The sequence below is a fragment of the Haliaeetus leucocephalus genome, unplaced genomic scaffold (assembly GCF_000737465.1).
Source record: "Haliaeetus leucocephalus isolate CR32 unplaced genomic scaffold, Haliaeetus_leucocephalus-4.0 Scaffold808, whole genome shotgun sequence".
NCBI classification, from domain to species: Eukaryota; Metazoa; Chordata; class Aves; order Accipitriformes; family Accipitridae; genus Haliaeetus; species Haliaeetus leucocephalus.
In genome coordinates, this window is record NW_010973244.1 from 5,307,666 (window position 1) to 5,333,554 (window position 25,889).

At 38.0% G+C, this 25,889-nt stretch overlaps 1 protein-coding gene across 1 annotated transcript in view; it reads left to right on the top strand.

Annotated features, from left to right (window-relative positions):
* Positions 1-25,889, top strand: part of CNTNAP2 (contactin associated protein-like 2) — a 1,206,765-nt gene that overhangs the window by 1,004,327 nt on the left and 176,549 nt on the right. Inside the window, exon 15 of the mRNA XM_010581816.1 lies at positions 13,614-13,741. Coding sequence (XP_010580118.1) covers positions 13,614-13,741 — 128 coding nt within the window. The remainder of the gene's footprint in view (positions 1-13,613; positions 13,742-25,889) is intronic.

Below are 25,889 nucleotides of genomic sequence, written 5' to 3' on the forward strand. Positions count from 1 at the left end.
GTATAAATTATCCTGATACAGCTGAATAATGTATCTGCAAACCTCCAGATTCTGTTGTGTTTATTGTCAGTGAGTCCTCTATAATCTTAAAACAGATAATTATTGTTTGTAAACAATTTTTCTGAAGACCTTAGAAAACAGTTTGAAGACCTCAGGAAACAATTAACTAATACCTTTCTGTTTCTGAACTCCCCCTTCCTTAAAGATAAGTGAACATAGTTTCCTCAGTGACTCTATTTCTTTTATTATGTACCCTTAAGATCTTCCTCCAAGCAGTGTAATACCTTGCTCAGAAGGAACTCGGGTAATATCACTGGGTGTTGTTGCACGCACATGGGGCCACTTTCTGTGGTTTGATAAAGACAAAACGAGAAGAGAAGTTCACATACAATAGAACACTGTTAACATACCTACATATTGCATAGAAGCATAGCACAAAGACACCAAAAGCTCGTACAGACCTGTTAATTGGTATAAGACCAGCTTAAAACAGATGGGGAAAAAAAGTAGTACTTTACACAGCCACTAGTAAACTTCTGGAACTTGCTGCCAGAAGAGGCTGTGCAGGCAGACTTCATTAGTAGGTTCAGAAAAGGATTTAACAGTTTTGTGGAAAATAGGCCTATCAACAGATACTGTAAACATTGTGCATCGTTTAACATTTTTAATGAGTCATGGTAGATGGTGAGGGAGTGAAAGGTGAATGTGTGACAAAAGTGGCTACAATCACATGTGTGCCCTGAGTACCATCTCTCATTGCCACTGACCACAACAGGATGATTGAGCACGTGGACTCTTGTTCTGATTCTACAGGACATTTCTTCTATTCTTACATTCTTCAGAAAGCTTTTGGCAAGGCTTATTTGCTCAGCCCGTGGAACCAAACTGCTTTTCAGGGCTGAACTACGGTCTTTGCACAGTGTTACGTGCACACCATAATTGGGGTTACCAGCACCTTATTTGTTTCTGCATTGTCTTCTATCTCCCATGTGCTAAAATGTAGTCGTATCATTTTCTTTAAATACATTGAGGTAAACATGAGCGAGGAAGAAATATTTATTCTAGCAGACATTGATGAACACAAAAAATAATGTCCTGTGAATCAAATATTTACAAATATATCACAAATATATTAAATCTGGAAACCAGGATTTCTAGCCATCAAGAATGAAGTTCTGAAATAACTTTCAGATGAAAGTATTGGGGAAGAATGGACAAATTCTTCCTAATTTGGGATGTTGTTGTGGTTTAACCCCAGCAGGCCACTAAGCCCCACACAGCCACTTGCTCACACCTCCTCATTGGGATGGAGGAAGAGAATTGGAAAAGTGCAAAAACTTGTGGGTTGAGATAAAGACATTTAATAAGTAAAGCAAAAGCTGCATGCATTAGAAAAGCAAAATAAGGAATTAATTTGCTACTTCCCATCGGCAGGCAGGTGTTCAGCCATCTTCAGGAAAGCAGTGCTCTATCATGCATAATGGCTACTTGGGAAGACAAATGCCAATGCTCCGAACATCCCCCCCTTCTTCCTTCTTCCCCATATTGCTGAGTGTGAAGTCGTATGGTATGGAATGTCCCTTTGGTCAGTTGGGGTCAGCTGTCCCGGCTGTGTCCCCTCCCAATGTCTTATGCACCCCCAGCCTACTCGTTGGTGGGGTGGGGTGAGAAGCAGAAAAGGCCTTGACTCTGTGCAAGCCCTGCTCAGCAATAACTGAAACATCCCTGTGTTATCAACACTGTTTTCAGCACAAATCCAAAACATAGCACCATAGTGTTACCTGGTCAGAAAGTAAGTCCTGAAACACACAAAGTAAGTTTAGAGAGGAGACATTGCTTTATTCTGCACAGGGTGCAAGGTGGAAGATTTCCACAAATCAAGCACACCTACTGAGGTTTTCAGTCCATACTTAAATGCTACAGTTAAAACACCAGGCCTATCTAATACATATGTTCCGCCTAACTATTGCATATTCCTTATGTTGAGCAAGCATGAGGTGGTGTTGTCTTGAGCAATCATCCCAGAGTCTTCCACACCTGCCCGGGGATCTCTGGTGGTCATTTGGGGAAGAATACCCCTACTCCCTTTGTCCTGCTATGGGCATGCCTCATCTGAGGACACCGGGATCTTTGTTTCTCTTGCCAGCTCCTCATTTTTCAATGCCTAAGGAGGATGTATGTCCTTAATTAGCAAGTCTGTGACTCTTTAAGTATTCTCTGTTGTAAGCAGAATCTTAAACTAGATAAGCTTTACCCTGAACACATAATCTAAACAGTCCTTGAATAGCAAACATACCATACTTCTCATGTTTTAGTTTTTTTCTTTAAACTATCACCGCCTTCTTATTTGTTAATCAGTCTTTTGAAGGCTTGAGGCAACAACAGGAGCTACTGTGAAGAAAATTACCTCCCTCCCGGATAAAACCAGTACAGATGTGATCAGATCATGCAGAAGATCAGGTGCTGTGGCTGCCTGCAATAGCAGAGAGCTGTCCTCAGGACTGCAGCCTCTCCTGCATTGCCTGTGTAGTCTTTGCTTATAGGTAGAAGTGATAGACTTCTTGGTATCCCTACATCCATGAGGCAACTTTCGTCTCATAGACTTGTTTTAAGGCAAGAAGCATCTGCAGTAAACTGCATTTAAGCCATCTGAAAAGATACATCAACATGTGGCAAATTAACATACTTATTCCATTAAAATGCAGCACAACATTGTCAAGGCTCTCAGTGCAGCAACTACAGATACTCTGGGCCCCTAGGCCTTTGGACCCATAGTATTACATTTTAATTTCTGTCTTCACCTAATGCTGATAGAGATGCCACAGCCTGAAAGATCAGAGAAGCATAGCCTGTTTGCTTCAGGGACAGCTTCCCCATAGGGTCTACCCAAGATTGCTTGGAGTCCTGAAAAGCACCATTCCTATGCATAAGGAGGGGGTATTAGGACTTCTTTCTCACTTCATCATCAGCTTCCTTTGGCCATGACCATATTGTCACAGGTTGTTAGAAACTTGTGGCCCAGAGCCTTTTCAGTCCACGCAGTCAGGGCTGTGACAGAACACTATGCAGTAAAAAGTCTTAGGGGGCTTCATCAAGTATAGTGCTGAGAAAAGATAGGGTCAGCTCAGAGGGAATTGCGTTAGGAAGTGAATGGTGAGTTCTGCTAAGTTTGTTTCAGTCTTTTGTTGAGGAAAAAGTGGTGATGTGTAATATAAGGAGAGTAGAGCTTAAAGGCTAACAAGAAGGATAATGGAAATCCATCAGAGCAATAAAGTGGAGCGATCTGGCTAATGAATAGGTCAGTAATCCTGTATAAGTGTGGTCAACAAAATGCTAAACAAATACGTGACATTCTACAGTCAATGCAGCAAAACAGATTTTTCTAAACAAGGGCATCTCATTTGGCCTACTATTTAGCAATAAGTATAGCATGCCATACCTTCCCTGTAGCTCAAGTCCTAATCTCGGTCACTCGGTTGTCTCATGAGTAAGTGCAGTGAGAGAATCTCTAGCTACAGCCCTGCAGAACCCAGCTGCCTCTGGAGGTGACACAGTTGTACACATTACAGGAATACTATTTTTTAAAAATTCAGTAAGTACCTTGTTTAGTGTCTTTTCTCATTTCTCCTGTTACTGTAATACGTGTATGGATATACACACATGCAGACAAGAGGTAAGGGTATCATAAAAACATGAGAAGGCTATAAAGAAATTAACCTATGGATAAAGTTGCATATCATTGCAAAACAAGGTCATCTGTCTTTTTAGCAAAAGCACTAAAAAAGAAACATAATTGAAATGAAATTAATTCTGAGGCATATGTATGTTTACAAGCAGAGGGAAAGTGACAAGTATCCATGCTTTGCTTGTGCTTTATAGCAAAGTGTTTACCTAATGAAAAAAGACATCTGTTAATTACCTCTATGCTGCACCATGGCTATAAATGTGCTTAAATACCTTGAAGCATTCATCTATTTCTGATGAATGGTAGTATGTTAAAAAATTTTTGTAGTGAGATATTTAATTCTTTTTCTAACTAGAGCACTTTCATGATAATAGACCCCACTTTGATGTAGCAACATAATGCATTATGTTTTTAGCACAATTTGTAGATAATCCTTTAAGGCTTTTGCTGTTGTGTTTTTTTTAATTTTTTTTAGCAATGGTTGTTACAAATTGCTTCTTCCCTTTGGCTTTGGCATGGGTTGATGTTTGAAATAGCTGTTTGTTCCCCATCTCCTTACCAGTTTCAGGGTAATTTAAGGGGTCTCCTTTTAATAGGTCAAACAAAACAAACAAATGATAACAACATAAAAAAACCACTAACCTGATGACTTCACTATATTGAGAGATGTTTCTAAGCAGTTAGGAAAAAGCAGAACTTGTTTTGACACCACTTTTACTAATCATTTTACAGTTAGAAACAACTTTTCTATTTATTAGGTGAAAGGAGAAAGGAAAAAAAATAATTTGTAGGAACACTGATTCCAACTCCGGATAGCAGTAGGTTAAGAAATCCTCATACTGAGTAAGGAGCTACAGATGTACAAGCTGTATGGTACATAATAAAAACTAAATAAAACTGTCCTGCTGTTATAACTGCCCCTTTGAGACTTCGAAGCATCACTGTTGTGGGTTTGCCTTCTTCAACACACCCACGAAAGTAAAATGGGAAGCAATCTTCTGGGGCTGAGACTGGAGAGAAAATTGAAGTACATTGTGATAGTTACCTCTAAGGACTGAAGGGAAACTGAGGTCTTCTCAGGAGAAACAATTAGCAGATCATGTGTAATACCATAAAAATACAGTATTTCAAGAATGAGAACTGATCATAGATACAGAAAGTAAGATGTGATTGTTACAATTAAAGGTTGAGGTCAGTCAGAATAGAAAGAACTTACTGAAAAATAGGCTCAAATACCTAAGTTTACTTAAAAATCAGTACAGACATGGTTGGGGCCTTTACAGAAAGGAAATAGCTGAATAGTAACTTCTCTTGGAATTTTACTTTTAATAGTATATGACATTACTTCTTTTCCCATCTTTTGTCTCTTTATTGGCTACTTAGTTTATTATTTAGTAGAGGGATGCTGGTATGCTGATTTTCCACATGATGTCTAGCAAGTAACGTAATTTTTGTATGTTTTCCAAAATGTCACCTGTGATAGAGAAGTAGGATAAGTGTAATTTTTTACACAGAGCAGAATCCAACACACCTGAATACAACATTTTTCATGTAAGACAGCTTTATGCTTATTAACAAACTCTATTTTACAGAAACCCAAAAGTAAGGCTAAAAGGGCTCAGAAATCGTCTATACTAAGAATAAACAAGCCCAAAGGAAACAATAGTTTGGCATAAAAAGAGAAAGGGGAGGATAAGTATGAAAAATGCTTACCATGTGATACAAATCTGGAAGACAGAAACAAAATTATAGAATCATAGAATCATTTAGGCTGGAAAAGACCTTTAAGATCATCAAGTCCAACATTAACTGAGCACTGCCAAGTCCACCACTAAACCATGTCCCTAAGTACCACATCTACACATTTTTTAAATACCCCCAGGGATGGTGACTCAAACGCTTCCCTGGGCAGCCTGTTCCAATGCCTGACAACCCTTTTGGTGAAGAAACTTTTCCTAATATCCAATCTAAACCATCCCTGGCGCAGCTTGAGGCCATTTCCTCTTGTCCCTATTGCTTGTTACCTGGGAGAAGAAACTGACCCTCACCTCGCTACAGCCTACTTTCAGGTAGTTGTAGAGAGTGATAAGGTCTCCCCTCAGCCTCCTTCTCTCCAAGCTAAACAGCCCCAGTTCCCTCAGCCGCTCCTCATGAGACTTGTGCTCCAGGTCCTTCACCAGCTTCGTTGCCCTTCTTTGGGCATACTTATCATATGTATGAAGGAGATCATACCTAATCAATCACTCTCTTCCAAGGTGTGATCAACCTAGATTTTTTCCCAAAATATTTGGTGTCATAGCTATACAAGCAACTGAAGATATGAGCTAAATCACAGCACCCTGATGTTCACCATGGTGCCTTTGTGTGAAACGTAGGTTGGTTTCAGTGTTGTATGAGGTATATGCGTAGATGTGATGTAAGGATGAGCACTAAAGGAAGTACCAGTGAAAGGGTAGGAGCAATGGTAGGTGTTTATACAGTTGGGTTTTACTGAAATTTTCTAGGTGCACTAAGTCCCATACTTCATTAAGTTTTCTGGACCAAATTCAACACAAAGCTATGCACTCTAGTACCTTATTGAACTCAACAGGCATATAGGGGCTGAAGTCAGCATTAACTATAGCCATCTGTTATTTTGTCATGCCATCCTCAGTTATTTTTATTTAGCTCTTTCATTCATACCAAATAAAACTGCCAAAGTTGTCAAGAACTCCAAGAAGTGAAGCCTCTAAGCTGCTGCTCTGAGATTTTTAATATTTCTTCCAATAAAGGTCCTTGTGCCTTAAAAATCCTGCCAGAAGCACATTTGGTCTGATCGTTTGATAGGATATGATCCAAAGGCTTGTGGATAGTTAGTTGAATAGATAACTGCAAATAATTAATCATTTGTCTGCACAATCTTGCAATAGTATATTCAATAGTACAGATATTAAAAACACACATTTCATTAGATAACTGCTTTTAGTGTGCACACAGTAAAATGTTACTGTTACTATAGTGCATTCAGATGTACAAAAATGTAATTAAAAATGCTTGGGGTTTTAAATTAGAGAATTTTTGAAACAGGTGGTAATACTCAGTACAGTCCTTCATTATTTTCTTCCCTCAGAGCTAAGGTACCCTGCTATTTCATGGGAAGTTTCAGCATGTGTGAATGGATCATGGAATGAGTACAATTTTCTCTTTGTCAAAGAAGTGATTAACTTTCTGGGGCATGTTGAATAGTTGAATGGATCATTTAATTTATTGTCCTTCATTTGATTGCACCTGTTGAGACCAGAGTTTTCTCATGTTTCTGTCATAAAACAAAGCATTTAAAACTTTCTAAGGATGACTAGAAAGCTTTCTGGGCATTGTGAATTGTGGATTATTTTTAATATTTTATTTATTAACTATTATTTTTCAAAAGATCTTTTGAATTTTGAAATATTTTGAGATAAAAGAATGATACAGTTTTGAAAATGCCAAATGAAATTTTTAACTAAGTTTAAAAAATAGTTTCTTTGAGCAAGCTATTTGCCCTTTCCAATGTCGATTTTTCTTGGAAAATTCCTGTAGCATCTCATTTCAGCTCTAGGTCCACAGGAGAACTTTCTTTTCTTGGCTTCAGCTGAATCCCAAGTAATTTGTCTCCATAGTCTTTCCAAGGTGGAAAGGACATCCCAATACAAGATTCAGCTTTTCTCCCAAAGGAAATGCCACACACATTCCCTGTCCTACCTAAAAAATTTTGAAACTGAGACAGAAAATTGATTAAATAGTTGACAGATGCAAAGATCTAGAGGTGCTGGAGATCAGTTACAGCATGGTAGGATTCCTAGATTCCATTCTTAAAATATCTTGGTATAGAAGCAGGAAAAATTAACAGTCAAGTCAGAGGAGCTGCTGGGCCCCAAAAGAAGAGGAGCCCTAAATTTCTTTTTTTTTCTGGGAAGGAACACTGAAGAAATGAAGTTTGTAAGGGGAGCTGCTCTGCTTGAAGGAGAGACCTTCTCTCTCCACTGTTTTATTGGAAGGAGAATATGAGCAAATACTCAGAAAAGGCAGATTTTCCACTGAAATTGATCCATATTATTCAAAAGAAAGCACAGCCCAGTTTCCTATCTCCATTATTCACCTTTTGCTGTTGTTATTCAGTTTCTCACAAGCTCCTATTTGAGAGGAAAGTCGAGATGTCCTCTCAGGCAAGAGCCCTGTAGAACCAGTCTAACCTATCTCGATCTCCTTCCTGATGGATTTTTTTCAATTAGACACATTTCTCATGAATTTCTCAATGTATCTCACTTCATACCTCTAGCACACACAGAATCGGGAAGTGCTGTGATAGCATTGACATCTCCTCTGGACTTCAGGGTTCCTTCTGAGTTGCCAGAGGTTTCTGTGTCTCATCTCTTGCCATGCAGAGAAAAGGGAAGAAATGGAGCAGGCTTCCTGTCAACTTCTTAACTCAGAAACTCTCACCAAACTGCTTGCATAAATTCTGTGGTGATACAGTTTCAGCACCAGGCATCTTAAATTGTTCACCTCAATCTCACATGCCTGGTCATACTGGAAAGTGTTGTTTAGACACTCTGTCTTTGGAAGACTCGTGGTGTTTTAGGTTTTTTGTAAAAAAAAAAATTAATCAATATGTTACTAACTTTTTTAAAAAATAGGTATCATGTTAGCAAATTATATGCTGCATACTTTATGAAGTATTCATTTTCTAATCAATATTAAAGCATACAATCCTCATAAGTATGTTAATAATGATTCAGATTAACCTGCATTTAATTAAGAGGGTTGGTGTTATGGGATTATAAGATTTGAGAGGTGTCCAAAGAAGCAAATATATTTCCTAATGTAATTTTAAAGCTTTTCATCTTAAAGGTCAGGGAAGGGATAGACTGTGTAAAGTGAAAAAGGAGATCTACGTCTCAGTCCCAGGAAAAAAGTGTGAATTAAACATGACTTTGCATGGCTAATTTAAACTGGTTTCTTCTTCGAAGAAGGTTTGAGGTTCCTGGAAGTAACTTGTGCTAAGTGCAAATTCCAGTGTTTCTTTTGTACAGTTCATTGCCATTGAGGGTATCTTAAATATGGTCATCATTCTCCTGGTGGGACTATTTGTGAATATGATGCTTGTGTATTAAGTTAATTTAATCTAATGTATTCAATCTTCCATAATTTCTAAACAAGGATTACTTATGCCTGCTTCACCATCAGCCACATGTCTTTGGTATAATTTATCTTTACTAATAGATGTCAAAGGATGGATTTGTTTATGTTAGTAATCTGGGTGCTGGGATTAGATGGTCTTTCATCATATTGTTTAGGTTTTCAGGAGGTGAGCGCTTTCAAAAATAAAAATGTTTTTGAGTGCTCTCAAAAATAAAAATCCAGACTGCTTCCCTGTTTTACTTCTGTATTTTCCACTAAAACAAACCTCTTGCAAACTGTTGTTTGCACATAGCTAACAGTTGTGCCTGCACATAGGCTTTGCTTACCCAACCAAAACACCTGTTACATCATAATGAAGTGCATGTTGCTAAGGGTTGGTGGCACTTTCTTGTTTTTTTACCAGTGTGCTAGAGAAGCTTAACTGCCTTAAGATCAGTCTTAATTGTTAGATTTCAAACTTCTTTCTTTTGCTGTTAGGAATACGAGAACAACATATTCCATAGCACCTCAGCCTGTCCAGTGCCAGTGTGGAAAAAAATGTGAATTGAGTTACGACCTTCTGTCAGTTTATATGATCCCATACAGTAATGAAAAATTTTCCATAAAACCCCTTGGCAGACAAATCAAGAGTGAGTCATCAGCTCCAGCTTAACATGTAAGGGTATCTGAGGTGTCAAGACATGTGGGAAAGGGCCAAGAGATCTCTAAGAATCCCTGAGAACAGCAAATTCAAATGGAAGTAAAAGTTTTCAATCTAGAGTATGTTGTTGGCAGTTTATAATTCCTAAGAATGGCAGAGCCCTGAAAAGAAGGTGAATCTAAAAGTATGGCTTTTGTGCTGCATAGTAAGTACATAAAAAAGTGAACTAAATTTTATCAAAACCTTTCAAAAGTTAGCTAGCTCTGCTCTAATCCTAGCTTTTGTTTTTAATCCTGTTAATTAAAGCTTGCATATTTCCAAGTAACTTGCTTCCAGATTATTAAGGCTGCTGCCAAAATTGTATTGTTCATTAAATTCTCTGTAATATTAGCTCTTCTTAGCAGTCCTAATATAAATAAAATTCTTGCCAGATATTTTTGGAAGAGAGAAAATACTAATACTTGGCACGTCTGTACTCTTCACAGTGTTTTTTACAGACATTCATTTGCAGATATTAGCTGGACTAAACTGCTTTATACCTCTCTCAGATAGATTATGGAAATTCAGGGATTACAATAGAGGTGCTTGCATAGTAAAACGCTAGTCTTTTGAGAGATGGACAATTATATATCTGGGAAATGGGAATACTTGGGTTTTTCTATTCTTCAAACCACTGCTAATAATTAAATAATATGTGCTTAACGCTGCAGTTTCAATCCAGTAGGTGTTTTATTTGTATTCTCAAAAGAGTTACAGTTCCTCAACTCATGTAAGCTTATCTGTTAAAATTAAGTCCATTCCTACCTGTAGTACATTCTTTATGTGTTTTCCTGTGTAGGACTGACCTGATAATTAAGTGATGTCTAACAAAATTGGAGAAAATAAATTACTCCAGTAACAGAAGTCTGGTTGTATGAAATCCTTATATAAACAAATTAATAGCAATACAGAATCTTATCATTACTTTGAATATGTCATTTGCTGATATGTGCATAATGCATTTCTTTTTTACATACCACAGAATGCTTATAAAGAGTAAGTAGATGATCGTAATCAAAACAATGATAAATCTTACACTAATATCTGCTGCTTTCATTCAAAGGCACCCTGAAGCACTTTGCAGACTTTTATATATAGGAAACGAAATTAGAAATAGAAAATTACACTGAGATTTCATCAATATGTCCTGGTAATAATTACAGGATTTGATCAGATTCATTCATCTCCCATTTGGCTATTAACAGGAATATGACACACTCTGAATTCAATCTTTGTTCTCTTAAGGGGATTTTATTTGGTGAGGAAAAACTTCAGAGACTTTCTCCACCCTCTTAATGTGCAAAGTCTTTAAATACCAGCAAAAGCATTATCACTTGCAGGAATTGAGTGTTCCAGCTGTGATTATTTCTAAGTGTGTAGTACAAAGTCAAGCATTATAATCAGTCTTTGGTTTATAACTTTTTTGACTTCGTCAGCACTGATTAATATGTCCAGAGGAACTACAAGTACCTTAGAAAAGCATAACAGATCCACTCAGTCTCTCGAGTGTATTTGTCTTTTTGGTGCATGCGTGGGCCAAAAGCTATCATTATCCCTTTTTTTGTTAAGAGCAAATGAACTTTGCAGGCTGTGCTAGAGAAAAGACAACACAATTCTTTCAGCTCTTGGTCCAGTACTCCCAGCCCTCAATAGCTTCTGTGCAGGGCAGAATGCATTTCCTACAATGATGAGACAAGTAAGCGATTATCAGAAAATAAGGCTATTTCTAAAAAGAACGCTTAACATTTAGTTTTATTGTCATAGCAACAGTTTTAAAGTGACCACATCAGTAAATGCATAAATAAAATATCAAAATTAGTAGAAACGTGATCAGTGAAAAGGGAGAAATTTTTTACTGCTCCTTTTTATTTCCTTCAAAGGAGGTGAAAGGTATTGGTGGCAGGAAAAGGGCTGCCCTTTGGCATCCTTATTTGGAGCTGAAATATTAGCCCTTTGTGTGAGAGGGGAAGGGAAGAAGAGAAATGCCAATAGGTTTTTCTTGCTGGTCTTTGAATTCTTTATTTTAAATAGACACATCCATCTTTAAAGCATTCTTTGAAAGAGTAACAATCAGCAGAGAAAGACAGTCTCAGAGGAAAATCTCAGAAAGAGTAAAGTGATGACCTACATTTATCCTCTATTAGAAGGGAGTGGGTCCCATGGATACAGGTCTTTAGCAGAGATGGAAGATTAGGTCTACATACCTGGCTGTTGTTATTCACTCTTTTCTTTCTTAAAGGGAAAGTCCTTTGATCTCCCTTTTCTTATATCACTTGTCTCCAAATTGATGAATACGATACCTTTGTAAAGGGTGTTGCAATCTGTGGATGAAAAGCAGTATGCTACAACCTAGCACAGTCTGCAGAAGCAGCCTGCAAGGGTTATTCCTCTCCATTTTCCTTCCTTTCTCGCAGTCCCCCGTAGCAGCCTCATCAACATAGCACCTGGTGTAGCTGTGTCCAGCCAGAGAGGGTTAATGGTGCTCTGAAGGGGAAGAACATTCAGATTAAGGAAAAGAGTAATCTACTATTTGAAAAACTCTAGTAATTAAATCTCTTAATTACTCTCTTCATCACAGAGAACAGACACAAGTTCCAATGAACTATTGTTCAAAAATGTGATGGTTATTTTCTTAATTACTTTAGTTGTGCTTCTTTTAAAGAGAATGTTTTGCATTCCATCTCATCAGAAGGACACGGTGAGGATGATGACTGGAGATGCTACTGGAAAATACCACTGTGCTACTGTAAAACTCCGAGCATTACCATAGATCATGCAGATCCCTGCTGTGCTTCCCAGTTGTTAGCAATCTAATGAGTCAGGTCATGGAGTCATCCAAGTTAGAGATGAAAAAGACTTTCAGTTTCCTGAAATCCTTACAAGTTCCCAGTTATAGTCACACTGTGCACTTCAGTAACTTTTCCAGATCCTGAATTCACCCTTCATCCTATGGTATTTTTGAACAAAGGAATTGATTTTTAGATCAAAAAGTTGCTTGCTTTAGGTACTCAATTACATGGCAGGGTACGGCTTAAAAGAAAGAGTGAAAAAAAGAGAGAGAAACAGATGGATTTATTTTGCTTCCTCTTACTTTCTTTTGTGTCAAAAGGTATAGTCCTAACACTATGTATAGTGCATTTTTCCCTGTGTGGATATTTTTGGCCTTCATGTGTTCGGGGCGGGGGGGGGAGGGGGGGGAGAGAGAGAGAGGAAAAAGCACCTGAGAGATAAGGCACCTAGTTAAATTTGGTTTGTTTTATTTTCTATTTGGAAGAAACAGCACTCAACATGCCAGCTGGATTCAGCTCTTGAAATGATGAAAGAACAATGTTGTAACTGTGCATAGTGATTTGGTCTAGGCATGAAAAAGGCATCAGCTTACTCACTGCAGTTGAAATGAGGAGCTTTTAGACATGACTATAAATTGAATTTTAGTGATCTTGCTAACTAAAATGGGGTTTGAGCTGCATACTCATGGTTAGAGTGACAAGTTTTGATTTTTTGGACTTAGGCACTTAGTGTTAGAAATGACAGAACTAAGATGACAAGCCTTTTCAGATAATTAGTCTTTAATTTCTCTCTTTTAATATAATACTAAAAATGTTAAATATAAAAGAATCACTGTTTCTTTGGTAGGCAGAGGTTGTATTGTTAGGATAGTAACTGGCAGCAGCTAGAGCAAAAAAGATACACTTCTAGGAAGGATTAGGATTTTTTTCCCTCTCAGAAGACATCAGCAAGAAGATCAACAGCAAAGTGTTACCCACTAGTACGGAGCTGCTCAGTCTGGAAAGCAGGTAGACCCACAGAAGCCCGGCTGAGTCCAGGACTGGCCACAAAGCAAGGTGCTACTCTGACTGTGTTCCTGGGTGACAGTAGCTGCTATCCAGCTGTTTTCCAGTAAACAGGCAGCGTTATTGCTCAAACTGATGTTGTTTGAGACAGGTTTTTAGATGGTAACACTGTACTGGTATAATTGTTGCATACTTATGTTTTTGGTGCTTAGTTCATTGAACAATAATAATGATCAAAGAAACTATTTTAATATATTTCACAATTGTTTTCTTTTTCTCTCTCTCTGTAATTCAGGAGAAAAGACACTGGGATGTTGTCATACAAAGAGCACCTACCAGTGAGTCAGGTAGTGGTTGGAGACATTGACCGGCCTGGGTCTGAAGCCAAGATATCTGTGGGTCCTGTGCGTTGTCAAGGAGATCGTAAGTTGGCTGGTTTTCTTCCACTTTCTCCTGGGTAGAGTAAAGCAAACTAAATTGGAAATTGGTAACTTTGTAGACACCCCATGCAAATTTACAGAAGTGGCTGTCTACTCAGAGACTTTTTTTCTATGAAACCATGATGTGATGTGAGAAATTTTGTCTATGAAACTGCATGTATAATGGCTCATCTTTGCATTTAAAATATTGATATTTTTCTTTATTTTATCGTAAATGTGGCAACTTTGATTATTAAGTGTATGTAGATACAAGAAGTAATACAGATTGCATAAGAACAACTCAACATCTGTGCTTCTGTTGAGTGCTCTTGTCAGTGTCATTATCATTGCTATGCATATCACTGTAAACTATGTTTATGGGATATAAATAGTAGCATGATGGCAAAACTTATCACTGTAAACTCTGTTTACGGGTGTATAAAGTTTGACAAGATTGTTATCAAGTGTTAACCATATCAGGGGTAGACATTTCCATGTAAAACATTGGGAGTTTTTTGTAGTAGTCTCTGATTTCCAGGCTGAGTGCTGATAGGAGGTATACATCCTGCAGTTTGATCAGCAAGTGGTAGAGTAAATCAGTATAATGGATAAATTTCCACTTCACACACACAAAAAAGTTAGGATGCAGAGCAGAGAATTGTATTCTCCCTTCAATCTATTTTATATTTCAGAAGGTGAAATTCACCACCGAAGGCAGAGCAACTGCTTAAGGTCCTTTTAAATCACACTTCAAAAACTTAAAATCTATGCAGTTGGCACACACGTTATACTTGTTCTCTGTATTTGAAGGCCCTTCTGTTACAAGAGGTGCAATAAGGAGAGGTTGCCTGATTTAATTTACAATACCTAATATTTGTGTGCTCTATAAGGAATAAAAAATCCATCCTCAGATGCTGTTAAAGAGTGCTATAAGTCAGCCTATGAGATTGTAGTGATGTAGAAATATTGAATGGGTGGGCATAGTACATGCAGGTTGAACAACCTGGTTCTAACCAGCATCTAACACAGCACAACAGGAATGAGTATGGTTTCTCCTTCCTCCTCTGCCCCGTTACAGCTACATGCTTTCTATCTGCATGTTTCTAAAAGTCCTTTACAAAGGAGGTCAGTATCATTATCCCTGCCTTAAGCTAAAGTGATTAATCCCAACTGAGAGGAAATTGCATACTTGGAGTCATCCAGCAGGACAAGTACAAAGGAGAGTTTTCTGGGTCCCAGTCCGGTGCCTCAGAACCCTAGGTCGTTGCTCAGTGATACAACTGAATGTGCTTAACCTCTTTTTCTGTTTGTGGTCTTCCTGGGTTGTGCAAATGATCGCTCCAGCTTTTGTTAATGTATCTGATGCCTAACAAACAGAAATAAATATCATGTGATGTTTGCAAACTTTCACATCACCTATTTGATGCTTGTTATTTATGGTGTTTGAGTAATCACAGGTCAGTTTGTGTTTGTTTCTCAGCTACGTTTGACAAACATTTTCCTAATAGGCTTTTACAACTGATGACTAAGAAATAATGAATAGTGTCTTTCTTGCACCTGTATTCCTCATATCCTGAATCCGAATGCTGCTAGAAACATCAGTGTCTAAAGTATGAGCCATTTCTAAATATTAGTATAAATGAAACCTCATTTGAGCAGCCAGTAGCCTTTATTAGAGTGTGACTGAGTGACACAGCCATTGGGGAATCTGAATGGGTGTATTCCTAACATCCTGATTAATTGAATTTTCTGTTTGAACTTTACAGATGTGATTTGTAGTTTTAAAAATCTTTGCCTATGAATAAATTTGAATTTACTTCCATGACCATATATTATTATCAAAAAGCTGGTATAAGTTTTTTCACAGGAGATAATATTCACCCCAGTCCTTTGCAGTTAGTAAAAGCTCCCATTTTGTATTCCCAATGCATTTACTAAGCATCCTCCTTCATATTCTTTCTTGACCATATACAACAGCTGCTGTACCCCAGACCAGTACTGTCTCACCATGGATTAGAGCTTGTGGAAAACAAGGTTTCTGTCCTGGGGAAAATGCCAAAATTTCAAAATATGCTTCTGTTCCAAAGGGAAGAAAGATCCAAAGTGCTGAATTTGTGGAAAGAGAGTTAAAAAACCAATTAATCCATATTTGGTGCATTAAACACATCAAAACCAACATTATTAATACTAAAGATGTTGACTCTCATCACAGCACAAGAAGCTCAGTTGCGTGTGTTTTGTGTGTAGTTATCATTGTATAATTTTTGAAGGTGGGAAATGAAATTCAGTTAGAAATGTGAAGACTGGCAAAGAAATACAGATTTTTTGATCTGGCTGGAAGGAAGGTGGAAAAGGTAAGAATGCCTAACCAATCAAATAAAAATTTACCTATTTAGAAAGATTTCTCATTGTGGTTGTAAAGCGTGCCAGTACTGTGACAACTTATCTCATATTGCCCTCAGGGTTGTCCATTGCATGTGATGTATCAACCCATAGTTCAGTGATATTTTGCAGCACTTGAAGGGCCATATTCTCACATCAGAATTACAGTATAATTTGCCACACATTTCCTAGCTACTTCTGTGTAACATCTAGAGACACTGACACATCACCTAGACTCAGTCACAGCTGTACCTGAGAACTGTAAAAGTACAGCACAACTGCTGGCCTTTGCAGTCCATAAGAACAGACAGCTGAAAGCTGGCTATTTGAGGGCAAGGAGGATTAAAGAAAGCAAAGATATCTGTTGTTTCATGCAATTCCCTTCCTCCCATACCGATTAAGTTCTTGAAGAATCAATTAATCAATTGGGGCCACAACAATTAACCATTCCTACACTATTGACTGACCAAAGTAAATCTGAAAATCATTCATCTCAGTGCCATTTGTTTGACACAAACCAAGGAACATTAGGAATGTAGTATATTTATTGCAGAATTGTAATTCTTCTCCTATTGCAAAAATCACTAGATTCTTCTCTCAGAAATATAGATTTTATTTTGGTCCCACAAATTACAGTTTCATTTTTCTATTCCCCTGATTTATGAACTGATTAAGGCTGCTCTGGGCAAGCTTGGATGGTAGCTATTGTTGGAAATAAAATCAGAAAACATGGCCATGCATGATTATCCATCTTCATGTTCCAGAAGTATTTTTCATATTTAACTGCACCTCAAAAAACACTATTTGCATCCTGAAAAGTACTCAGCAAAAAGGACCTGTATTACCCCTCTAAAGATATGCTTAAGCTGCCATGTTCTACCAGAATTATGAAGACTCATCTGGTCATTGTGGCAAAAATCCCATAAATCTTGCCTGGGGCCTGTCTTGTACCTTGGATAAAATATCCAGGGTGTCTCTTTTCCATTTGCTATTTTACTGTTGAGGAATGCTTTCTAAATATTTTATGATTTTTCTAAGTGGTGACCTACCAGGGGAGCAGACTTATCCAATTTTATGGAGAACAGGTGCATAACAAGGATATGGATTCAGCGGGGTTTTTTGGCATTGTATTGCATCCAGAGATCAAGCAAGGATTTTGAGCAAATGTCAAGTCTACCCAGACTTAAAGCAAAGCTGTCCTTCCTGGCCACTGCTATATGAGTGTTATACTTACAGAATGGCAACACCAGTTTATCAGCAGATTCTCAAGATCCTCTAAGCTAAACTGGAATTAAAAATGGAAACAGGGAAAACAGTTGTACTAATACTAATGCAATAGCACCTGGACTCCTCAGCACCACTGCATTTGGCCTTGTCCAACTAGTAATAGAAAGACCTTGTCCATCTCTCTATGTTATTCCACTGTAATGCAAAGGGGCACCTTGAGCTGTCTCCCTTTAAAGAAGGACACAAGTATGTTGGGGGGGTGGTGCTTCTGTCTAAGCTCAGCCTGAGGTGGTAGAAGAAGGCTGCAAAAATGGATCTGGTAGTTTCTTCTGAAACCAAACTGAAGAGCTTAGCTTACTATGTTGGGGCTATTTATTGCTACAGAGATTTCATCAATAATCATATTGAATCAAAATTACTTTTGTGACTTTTGGCACCTTTTCAACACTTTCTTTTCATTCCCCTTAGGAAAATACTGATGTTCTCAAAGCTCTTGTATTTGTAACCTGCTAAGAGTATCCTTTTCCCAAGGACTTCCAAGGATTTTGATTTGAGTCTGCTCTTTATAAGCCCAGAGGGGAACAGACTGACTATTCTGCTCTAGATTTGCCTTTCTTCTTGAGCCTATTTTCCTTTTGTCCCATTTCAGCTATAGCAAAGACAGAATTTAAGGGGGAGATGTTTTTTACACAGCTCAGATTTATGTTTTTTCCATCTCCTCTAGCGTACAGTTTTTACCCTCCCAGTAAGACTTCAATTTCTGAGCCATGAATCATTTTTTGTATTTTACTTCTATTATCTTTAATCTTCAATATGTGGGGGAGGAAGCAGCTGCATTGACTCTGGTTCTCTCTAAGCTAAGTTTTCATGAAGACCAGTATCAGCACTGTTCATGTAGGATCTGCAGTGACAGACAAAAAAGTCTCCTTGATAGATGACAGAAATTCAGGAACAAATCAAAACTCAGTTCTTAACATCAGTGCATTGATTCTGTCTGTGCGTGTGTGCGTGCAACTGCACATGTTTGTTCTCAGGGGAAATATACCTTGAGTTCTTTTATTCAGTGATTTTGACCATGGCTCATCATTACTCTTTTCATGACTTGATGCTTTGTTTCTTTCACTTCTAAATATCGCTTCTGGCTTTTCTTTTGTACTTCATTTTAGAATTTTCCCATAGAGTTGGCTTATTTAATCAGACAGTAGTGTGGATGTGGGCATTTATTTTTTGTGACTCTGGGTTTGTGTTAAAACCACTCTATAGGTATCTAAGACAGCCACTGTCAGGGTCAGTGCTTACAGGCTGGTATCCTTGGTAAGGTGTGGTTTTGTATTCCTTGAGTACTTCTTATGCATCACATGTTCAGGTTGGTTACTCAGAAGTTTTACTTGTCATGAAAAATAAATTTACTCTTTCATATGCATGCTTAGTCCATTTTCATTACATTCCAAATTGAGGACACTTTCAACATCTTGAACTTGGTTTTTGATGGTACCACCTGGGTTTCAAAAAAAAAATAGCACTGCCTTACAGTGCAGTTTTCAGTTACACATTAAACCTATGAACAAGGTCAATTCTCTAGTAGGATATGCAATGTGTTGACTGAGTCAGACCAGCAGTGATGTTTACTGTTACATACATAGGTAAGGTAAGCTGGAGAGTATCCCAGCAAAAAAACAATTTGAATTGGTAAAAGATCCAACTGGAATTTCTGTAGAAGTGATTTACTCCTACTGCATCTTAGACAACATTCCAGTAATATAGTGACTTGTCTTAGAGGTTACTGGAAGTGAAAACACTGTATCAAATTAAAATTAACACCAGTGATACACCCCCCCCAAAAAGCATGTGGACATAGGATAGAATATGTACTCTCATGGCTTCTCTTACACATCTTCTCATATCCTTCCTAAGCAGCAAAGTGCTCCAAGTACTAGCTTTTTGGCTGGCAGTTCTGTCATCCTTTTTCATTTGCAACCAATTCTCCGAAGCACTATAATCACACTTAAAAGTGATTCTCTGATGTTGTAAATCAAAAACCTTTAATTTATAACTTACTGTTATATAAGTTTTCAACAAGATAAGCTCTACCTTAGATGATCCATGGTGGACAGTACCAAAATGAGAAGACTTAAAGTTTCTGGAATTGCAAATCAGCTTGGAATTGTCTTGAGGTTTGGGGGATGGGGGGTGGTAGGCAGTGTGAACAGCATTTGAACATGTATGGCTGAAATTATTTAAGTTCAAAAAAATATTTTCTTTCTTCTTGGTAATACTTAATCTGAGCTAATCATTCTAGATGTTTTTCTCCTACTCCTTTGCGTTTGTACAGCAGGAGACATTTTGGCCTAGAAAATTGGGAGGAAATAGTCTCTAGAGCACTGCAAGGTTCATTGAAAGCTCTTTCTACATACCACACTGAATGTAAGATTCCTTTTATATAATCTCAAAAACCCAACAAGGAATTGGTAAGATTAATGATTTCTGTGTTCATGCAGTCATTATAAGCTGTCAACATTTCTATGGTAAAACACCTTTTTCTAAGGTTTATAACATGGCCATAAAATTCTCTTTCAGTTCAAACTTTGCATACAAGTGTATTCATGGAATAAACACTTATAAAGTGACCCAGTTTTAACATAAATCATATTGAGTCATAGGTCATATATGAATTTTCTCTAATGTATCCCACTCACTGTCAGGTTTTGTTCTGTTTGCTTTCTGAAGGCAAACCCTTCCCATGAGCGCTATTCACCTCACAGAGCAGGAAGAAGTACAGATCACATAAAATTTAACCATTGTCCTAGAAGGATATGTCTTTTTATGTCTGACTGAAGCAGCAGGATGCCTGCAAATAGTGCAAGAGAATAAAGGACAAGTAGAGTTAAAATTATAATTTTGGCATCATGGGAAGATCAGTGCCCCATACAGATTGTGCCATATGCAAGTCAGTAATCCAAGGTAAAAAAAAAAAAAAAAAAAAAAGAAAACCTTTGTATGGGACTGATCTTGTTAGAACATACAGAAGAGAGATCCTTTTAACAACAAGCGTTGACTCTTGATGTAGTTTGACCCCTTCTTTTTAAACATTTTCAAGCTTTGCCAAGATCTGGCAGAGTCTGAGTGTTTGGTTCAGAAGAGCGAGATTTATGACACTTTTGCCTGTACCTGGTGGTGTATGAAAGTATTATAGATTACACTGTCATTTAGTGTGTATTTTCATTATGAATACAATTTATATTGCTGGAGACTTTTCCTTAAGGACAAGAAAGCAATATGCTGAGTATCTCTTTTGAGGGGAAATATATTTAATGCTTGTCATCTTTATTGTATACCTTCCTGCCAGTTACTTTTTCTGTGCACTCTTTACTAGCTTTTAAAATGAAAGTCACATCTGTTTTACACATATATTGAATTTAGGTATGAGGAATAACACAGTTCCACAATTTACATCTCCAAACTTCCCAGATTCATCATGAAATGTAAACCACATGGTGGCAGAGACATTTTACCTGGTTTAAGAGAGGAATGGACCTGCCTACTATTAATTAATTCTCACATGCATTCAATTCTACCTAAATGTTTATGTTGGTATAAACTACAGAAGTCAGTTCATTTGAATTTCAAAGCACTAATAAATTTTACTCTCTTTATGTATTTGTTGAAGTAATGAAAACATATGGCAATCAATGCCCATGATCAATTCTCCAACTGATTGTAAAAGAAAAAAATGGTGAAACTCCCTAGGGGAGTTATGAGCTTTATGTTTCAGAGATACAGAATTCAAATGCAATTTAGAGCTAATTTTATTCAAATTCCCCTCATCATTATGATTATATTACAGGTTATTTTTATCTTCTTTAATGCAAAAAAAGAAGTATCTGAAGCATTTCATGTAACGTATTGTCTCTAAATTCCTAGGGAATTTAAGCAAAGAGTCGTTAGTCTGATAGATGGTATACAGTAGCTGTTCATATTCAGCTCAAATCCTGTTAAAGTTGTGCTTTAATTATAATTTCAAACATTTTACCATCTATGTGATTGTAATGCATATTAGTATCTTACCAATCACCTATAGCAAAGTAAGAAAAGCAATTGTGTAGGGTACAAAATCTAAGAATGAAAAGGTGAAACAATTCCCATGGTTTATAGAGAAGAGATGAGAAGGAGATGTCAGTAAAGCAGTAAGGACCTAGGAGAACCCAAGACTAAACCGGGGAATAAGAAGCTGCTGGAATCTGTCAATTGCATGCACAAATATACAGTCACATTTAAATTTCACCCCATAAGACTGAATAATCTGAAAATGAGGTATAAAATGGAGGAAATTATCTATATTCATTTTTTAGGTGGAACTCTTTCTCACTTTAATACTTTTGGCCTGCATATTCCTGCAGCACTAACTGACATTTAAAGAGCAGAAAGAACAGAAAAAGGCAAAAAATGGTTGAAGGTGAGGTAGAGTGAGGTCAGTCTTGTTCATCGCTATGTGTAAGTTATGCAACTTGAGTCTCATTTAGACATAGGTAAGTGAGTGGCAGCAGGATGGAGAATATCCAGTTACAAAGGAGCTTGTCTAACCTCGAAGCACCCAACACCCGGCACACAACACAAAGTAACTCAGTAAAACTAAGAAATGCCCAACTCCCAAGATGGAGAAACTAATAAAGAAGAAGAAGTTGGGGACCCTTGATGCTTGTTAAACTTGCACCATTTATCTCTGTACTAGGAAACCACGTTAACTCTAATTCTGCCTTAATACAAGATTTTAAAATAGCTGAACTTTTTTATCCAATGGTTGAATTAAAAAAGGAAGGTCAGGTATGTATTCCACAATCACAGCTGCACTTCATAATGATTTCTCATCCTGCAGGCTCTTCTCCCCGTCCTTTAATTGTAGGGCTGAATTCTGATAGCTTCTGTTCAAAACATTCCTGTCACTGAGTCCTATTACATGTATATATACACAGTATTTGGTGTGTATATCATGTCCCACTCAGTGCTTAGCAGGATTTTCTAAGGAATGTATCCTGATCCTTCTCTCAAAGAAGCAGCAGGTCCTTCTAGATTTTTATGCAGATCTACGACGTGGTTCCCAAAGTGTCCTGGTTTCAGCTGGGATGTAGTTAACTGTCTTCCTAGTAGCTGGTACAGTGCTATGTTTTGAGTTCAGTATGTGAAGAATGTTGATAAAACACTGATGTTTCAGTTGTTTCTAAGCAGTGTTTATACTAAGTCAAGGATTTTTTCAGCTTATACTGACCTGCCAGTGGAGGCTGGGAATGCACAGGAAGTTCGGAGTGGACACAGCAAGGACAGCTGACTCAAATGAGCCAAAGGGGTATTCAGCACCATATTATGTCATGTCCAGTATATAAACTGGGGGGACTTGGCTGGGGGACACTGCGGCTTGGGGATTGGCTGGACACCAGTCAGCAGGTGGTGAGCAATTGTATTGTGCGTCACTTGTTTTGTATATTCTGTTGTTGTTATTATTTTCCATTCCTTGTCTGTCCTATTAAACTGTCTTTATCTCAAACCATCAATTTTACTTTTTTTTCGATTTTCTCCCCCATCCCTCTGCGGGGGGGGGAAGTGAGCAAGGTGCTTAGTTGCCAGCTGGGGTTAAACACAACACCATCCCGAAAGGAGAGAAAACTCTCAAAAACACTTGCCATACCAATGCTGAAAAGCATAAGAAGTCATTTGAAACAGAACATGTTGGTTATCAAGCTCAATTCCCATTGATGGAAGGACATCATTGTGATTTTGACTTTGAACATTTTAGAAAAGAGCCTTTTCATCACTGTTTAATTATATTTTGTAAATAAATAGGTTTTGAACGAAAAGACTTTTTTAGATGTTCAAATAAGAGTAAAATTTTCAAAACAGTCAGCTCATTCATTTCATGAATGGTTTCAATGAACTTTCAGTTTCTTTCAAAACTTTCAAAAGCTTCAATGTTTTGTAACAATGACAAGGTTTTGTTAGAAAATATGTAGCTAAATTAAATATTTGCTTCACGGGAGGGACACTCTTTCTTTCCTTTCTTTATATGCAAAGTAATTCCCTATGCTGAGATAGAGACATGTGTGCTTTTGCTTTTGTAAACTAAAAATAAACATTCTTGCAGTAGCTTCAATCCTGCTTAATTTATAAGATGATTAACTGATGTTCTACCCATCCATATTCTGAAGTTTATCTCTGTATACCACCATGTAGAGAGAGCTCTTTCCTGTTCTCTGTACACACACTATATTTCAGGTGGCTAATCTGATTGTTCTCCATAATATCATAAGGTAACTGTAGGATCCCCTAAGAACAGTCAGTTATTAAATAAAAATGTTATTATCATACAGTGCATTGCAGCTATCCCAGTCTCAGAAAATCTGTAGTAGTCCAAGATACAACCAAATAAAATGAAGATGCTTAAAGCAATAAGCAAGATTTGAGAAAAATGGAAACCAGCGTCTGAAGCTGTAAATTCAAGAGATGGGTGTGTCTTTGTTAGCAACTTATTAACAACTTCCCATGGCAACAAGAAAGAAACAGTGTTTTGTTGAGGTTTTGCTTTAATCCATGAACTGTTTGAACCTTTAAATAATAAAAATGTGTAGAGTTTCATTGTTGTAGTTCTTTCTCTTTTTAGCCCTTAGTTGATAAAATTGTTTTGCATTGTACTGAAAATATTTTCCAAAGGGTGGTGGGGGTGGGAAACTACCAGTTGTTCGAAGAGAACATATAGAAGCCAACAATATCAATCACAACAATAAAGCAATTGTCATGGTTTAACCCCAGCCAGCAACTAAGTACCATGCAGCTGCTCACTCACTCCCTCCTCACCCAGTGGGATGGGGGAGGAAATTGGAAAAAAAAAGTAAAACTCATGGGTTGAGATAAGAACAGTTTAATAGAACAGGAAAGAAGAAACTAATAATAATAATGGTAACACTAATAAAATGACAATAGTAATAATAAAAGGATTGGAATATGAAAGCGATGCACAGTGCAATTGCTCACCACTTGCCAACTGATACCCAGTTAGTCCCTGAGTGGCGATCCCCCCACCCCCACTCCCCTCAGTTTATATACTGGACATGACATCACACGGTATGGAATACCCCTTTGGCCAGTTTGGGTCAGCTGTCCTGGCTGTGTCCCCTCACAACTTCTTGTGCCCTCCAGTCTTCTTACTGGCTGGGCATGAGAAGCTGAAAAAACCTTGACTTTAGACTAAACATTACTTAGCAACAACTGAAAACATCAGTGTTATCAGCATTCTTCTCATACCAAACTCAAAACCATAGCACTATACCAGCTACTAAGACGACAATTAACTCTATCCCAGCTAAAACCAGGACAGCAATATTTCAAAAGCAGAGAATATGCCACCTTTCAGTCAGAAAATCTGTTGAAGATGTGGTAGGTTGACCCTGGCTGGGCACCAGGGGTCCACCAAAGCTGCTCTACCACTCCCCCTCCTCAGCTGGACAGGGGAGAGAAAATGTAACAAAAGGCTTATGGGTCAAGATAAGGAGAGTTTAATAAAGTGAAAGCAAAGGTTGCATCCGTGAAACCAAAGGAAAATAAATGATGTTATTCTCTACTTGCCATCTGCAGGCGATGTCTGGCCACTGCCTGGGAAGCAGGGCTTCAGTACGGGTAGTGGCTGCTCTGGAAGATGAAAATGCCCCCCTTCCATCTCCCTTTACTTAGCTTTTATAGCCGAGCGGATGTCATACAGTATGGAATATCTGTTTGATTAGCTTAGGTCAGCTGTCCTGGCTATGTCCCCTGCCAAGATCTTGCCCAGCCCCAGCCTGCTGTTAAGGGGGGGGAAATGTTGGGGAGACAGCCTTGATGCTGTGGTAGCACTGCTTAGCAGTACCCAAAACACTGGTGTGTTATCAACACCTTTCTAGCTACCGTTGCAGAGCACAGCACTAAGAGGGCTGATATGGGGATAATTAACTCCGTCTCAGCCAGACCCAATAGAATCTCCACCCCTTATTCCATACCATTTGCGTCATGCTTAGGTCCCACATAATTTAATACACATATATTTTCTAACCACGCCATTGTATTTAATTCTCTTTACTGAAATCCCTTCTTACCAACACTTACAACTGAAACTACATATTTCAACCACTTTTATACCCAACATACAGATTTATATGTTCTTATTAACTACTATCTCCTGTCCTTTAGCAGATAGATATTCCATGGGCTTCTTCCACTCCTCCAGATGTTCACACACAGGCTATGACTTGGGCCCCATCTGTCAAGATGGGTGGTCAGGACAGGAGAAGCAGTATGTTTGATTGTTGGGCACCAACACTGGCTTGGTTTGGGTCACCACTGCACTTGTCTGGTTCCTTGCGAAGTTCACTCCTCTGCAGTTCAGGTCATTCCTGCTACATTACTTCCTACAACATACAACTCACATCACAGATTATTTTTTCCCCAAAGTTAAATGTCCTTGAGGCACACACTGGGTCTCCCCATCCTTCCGCATTACCCACCAAGTACACCCAGGTCCTTGA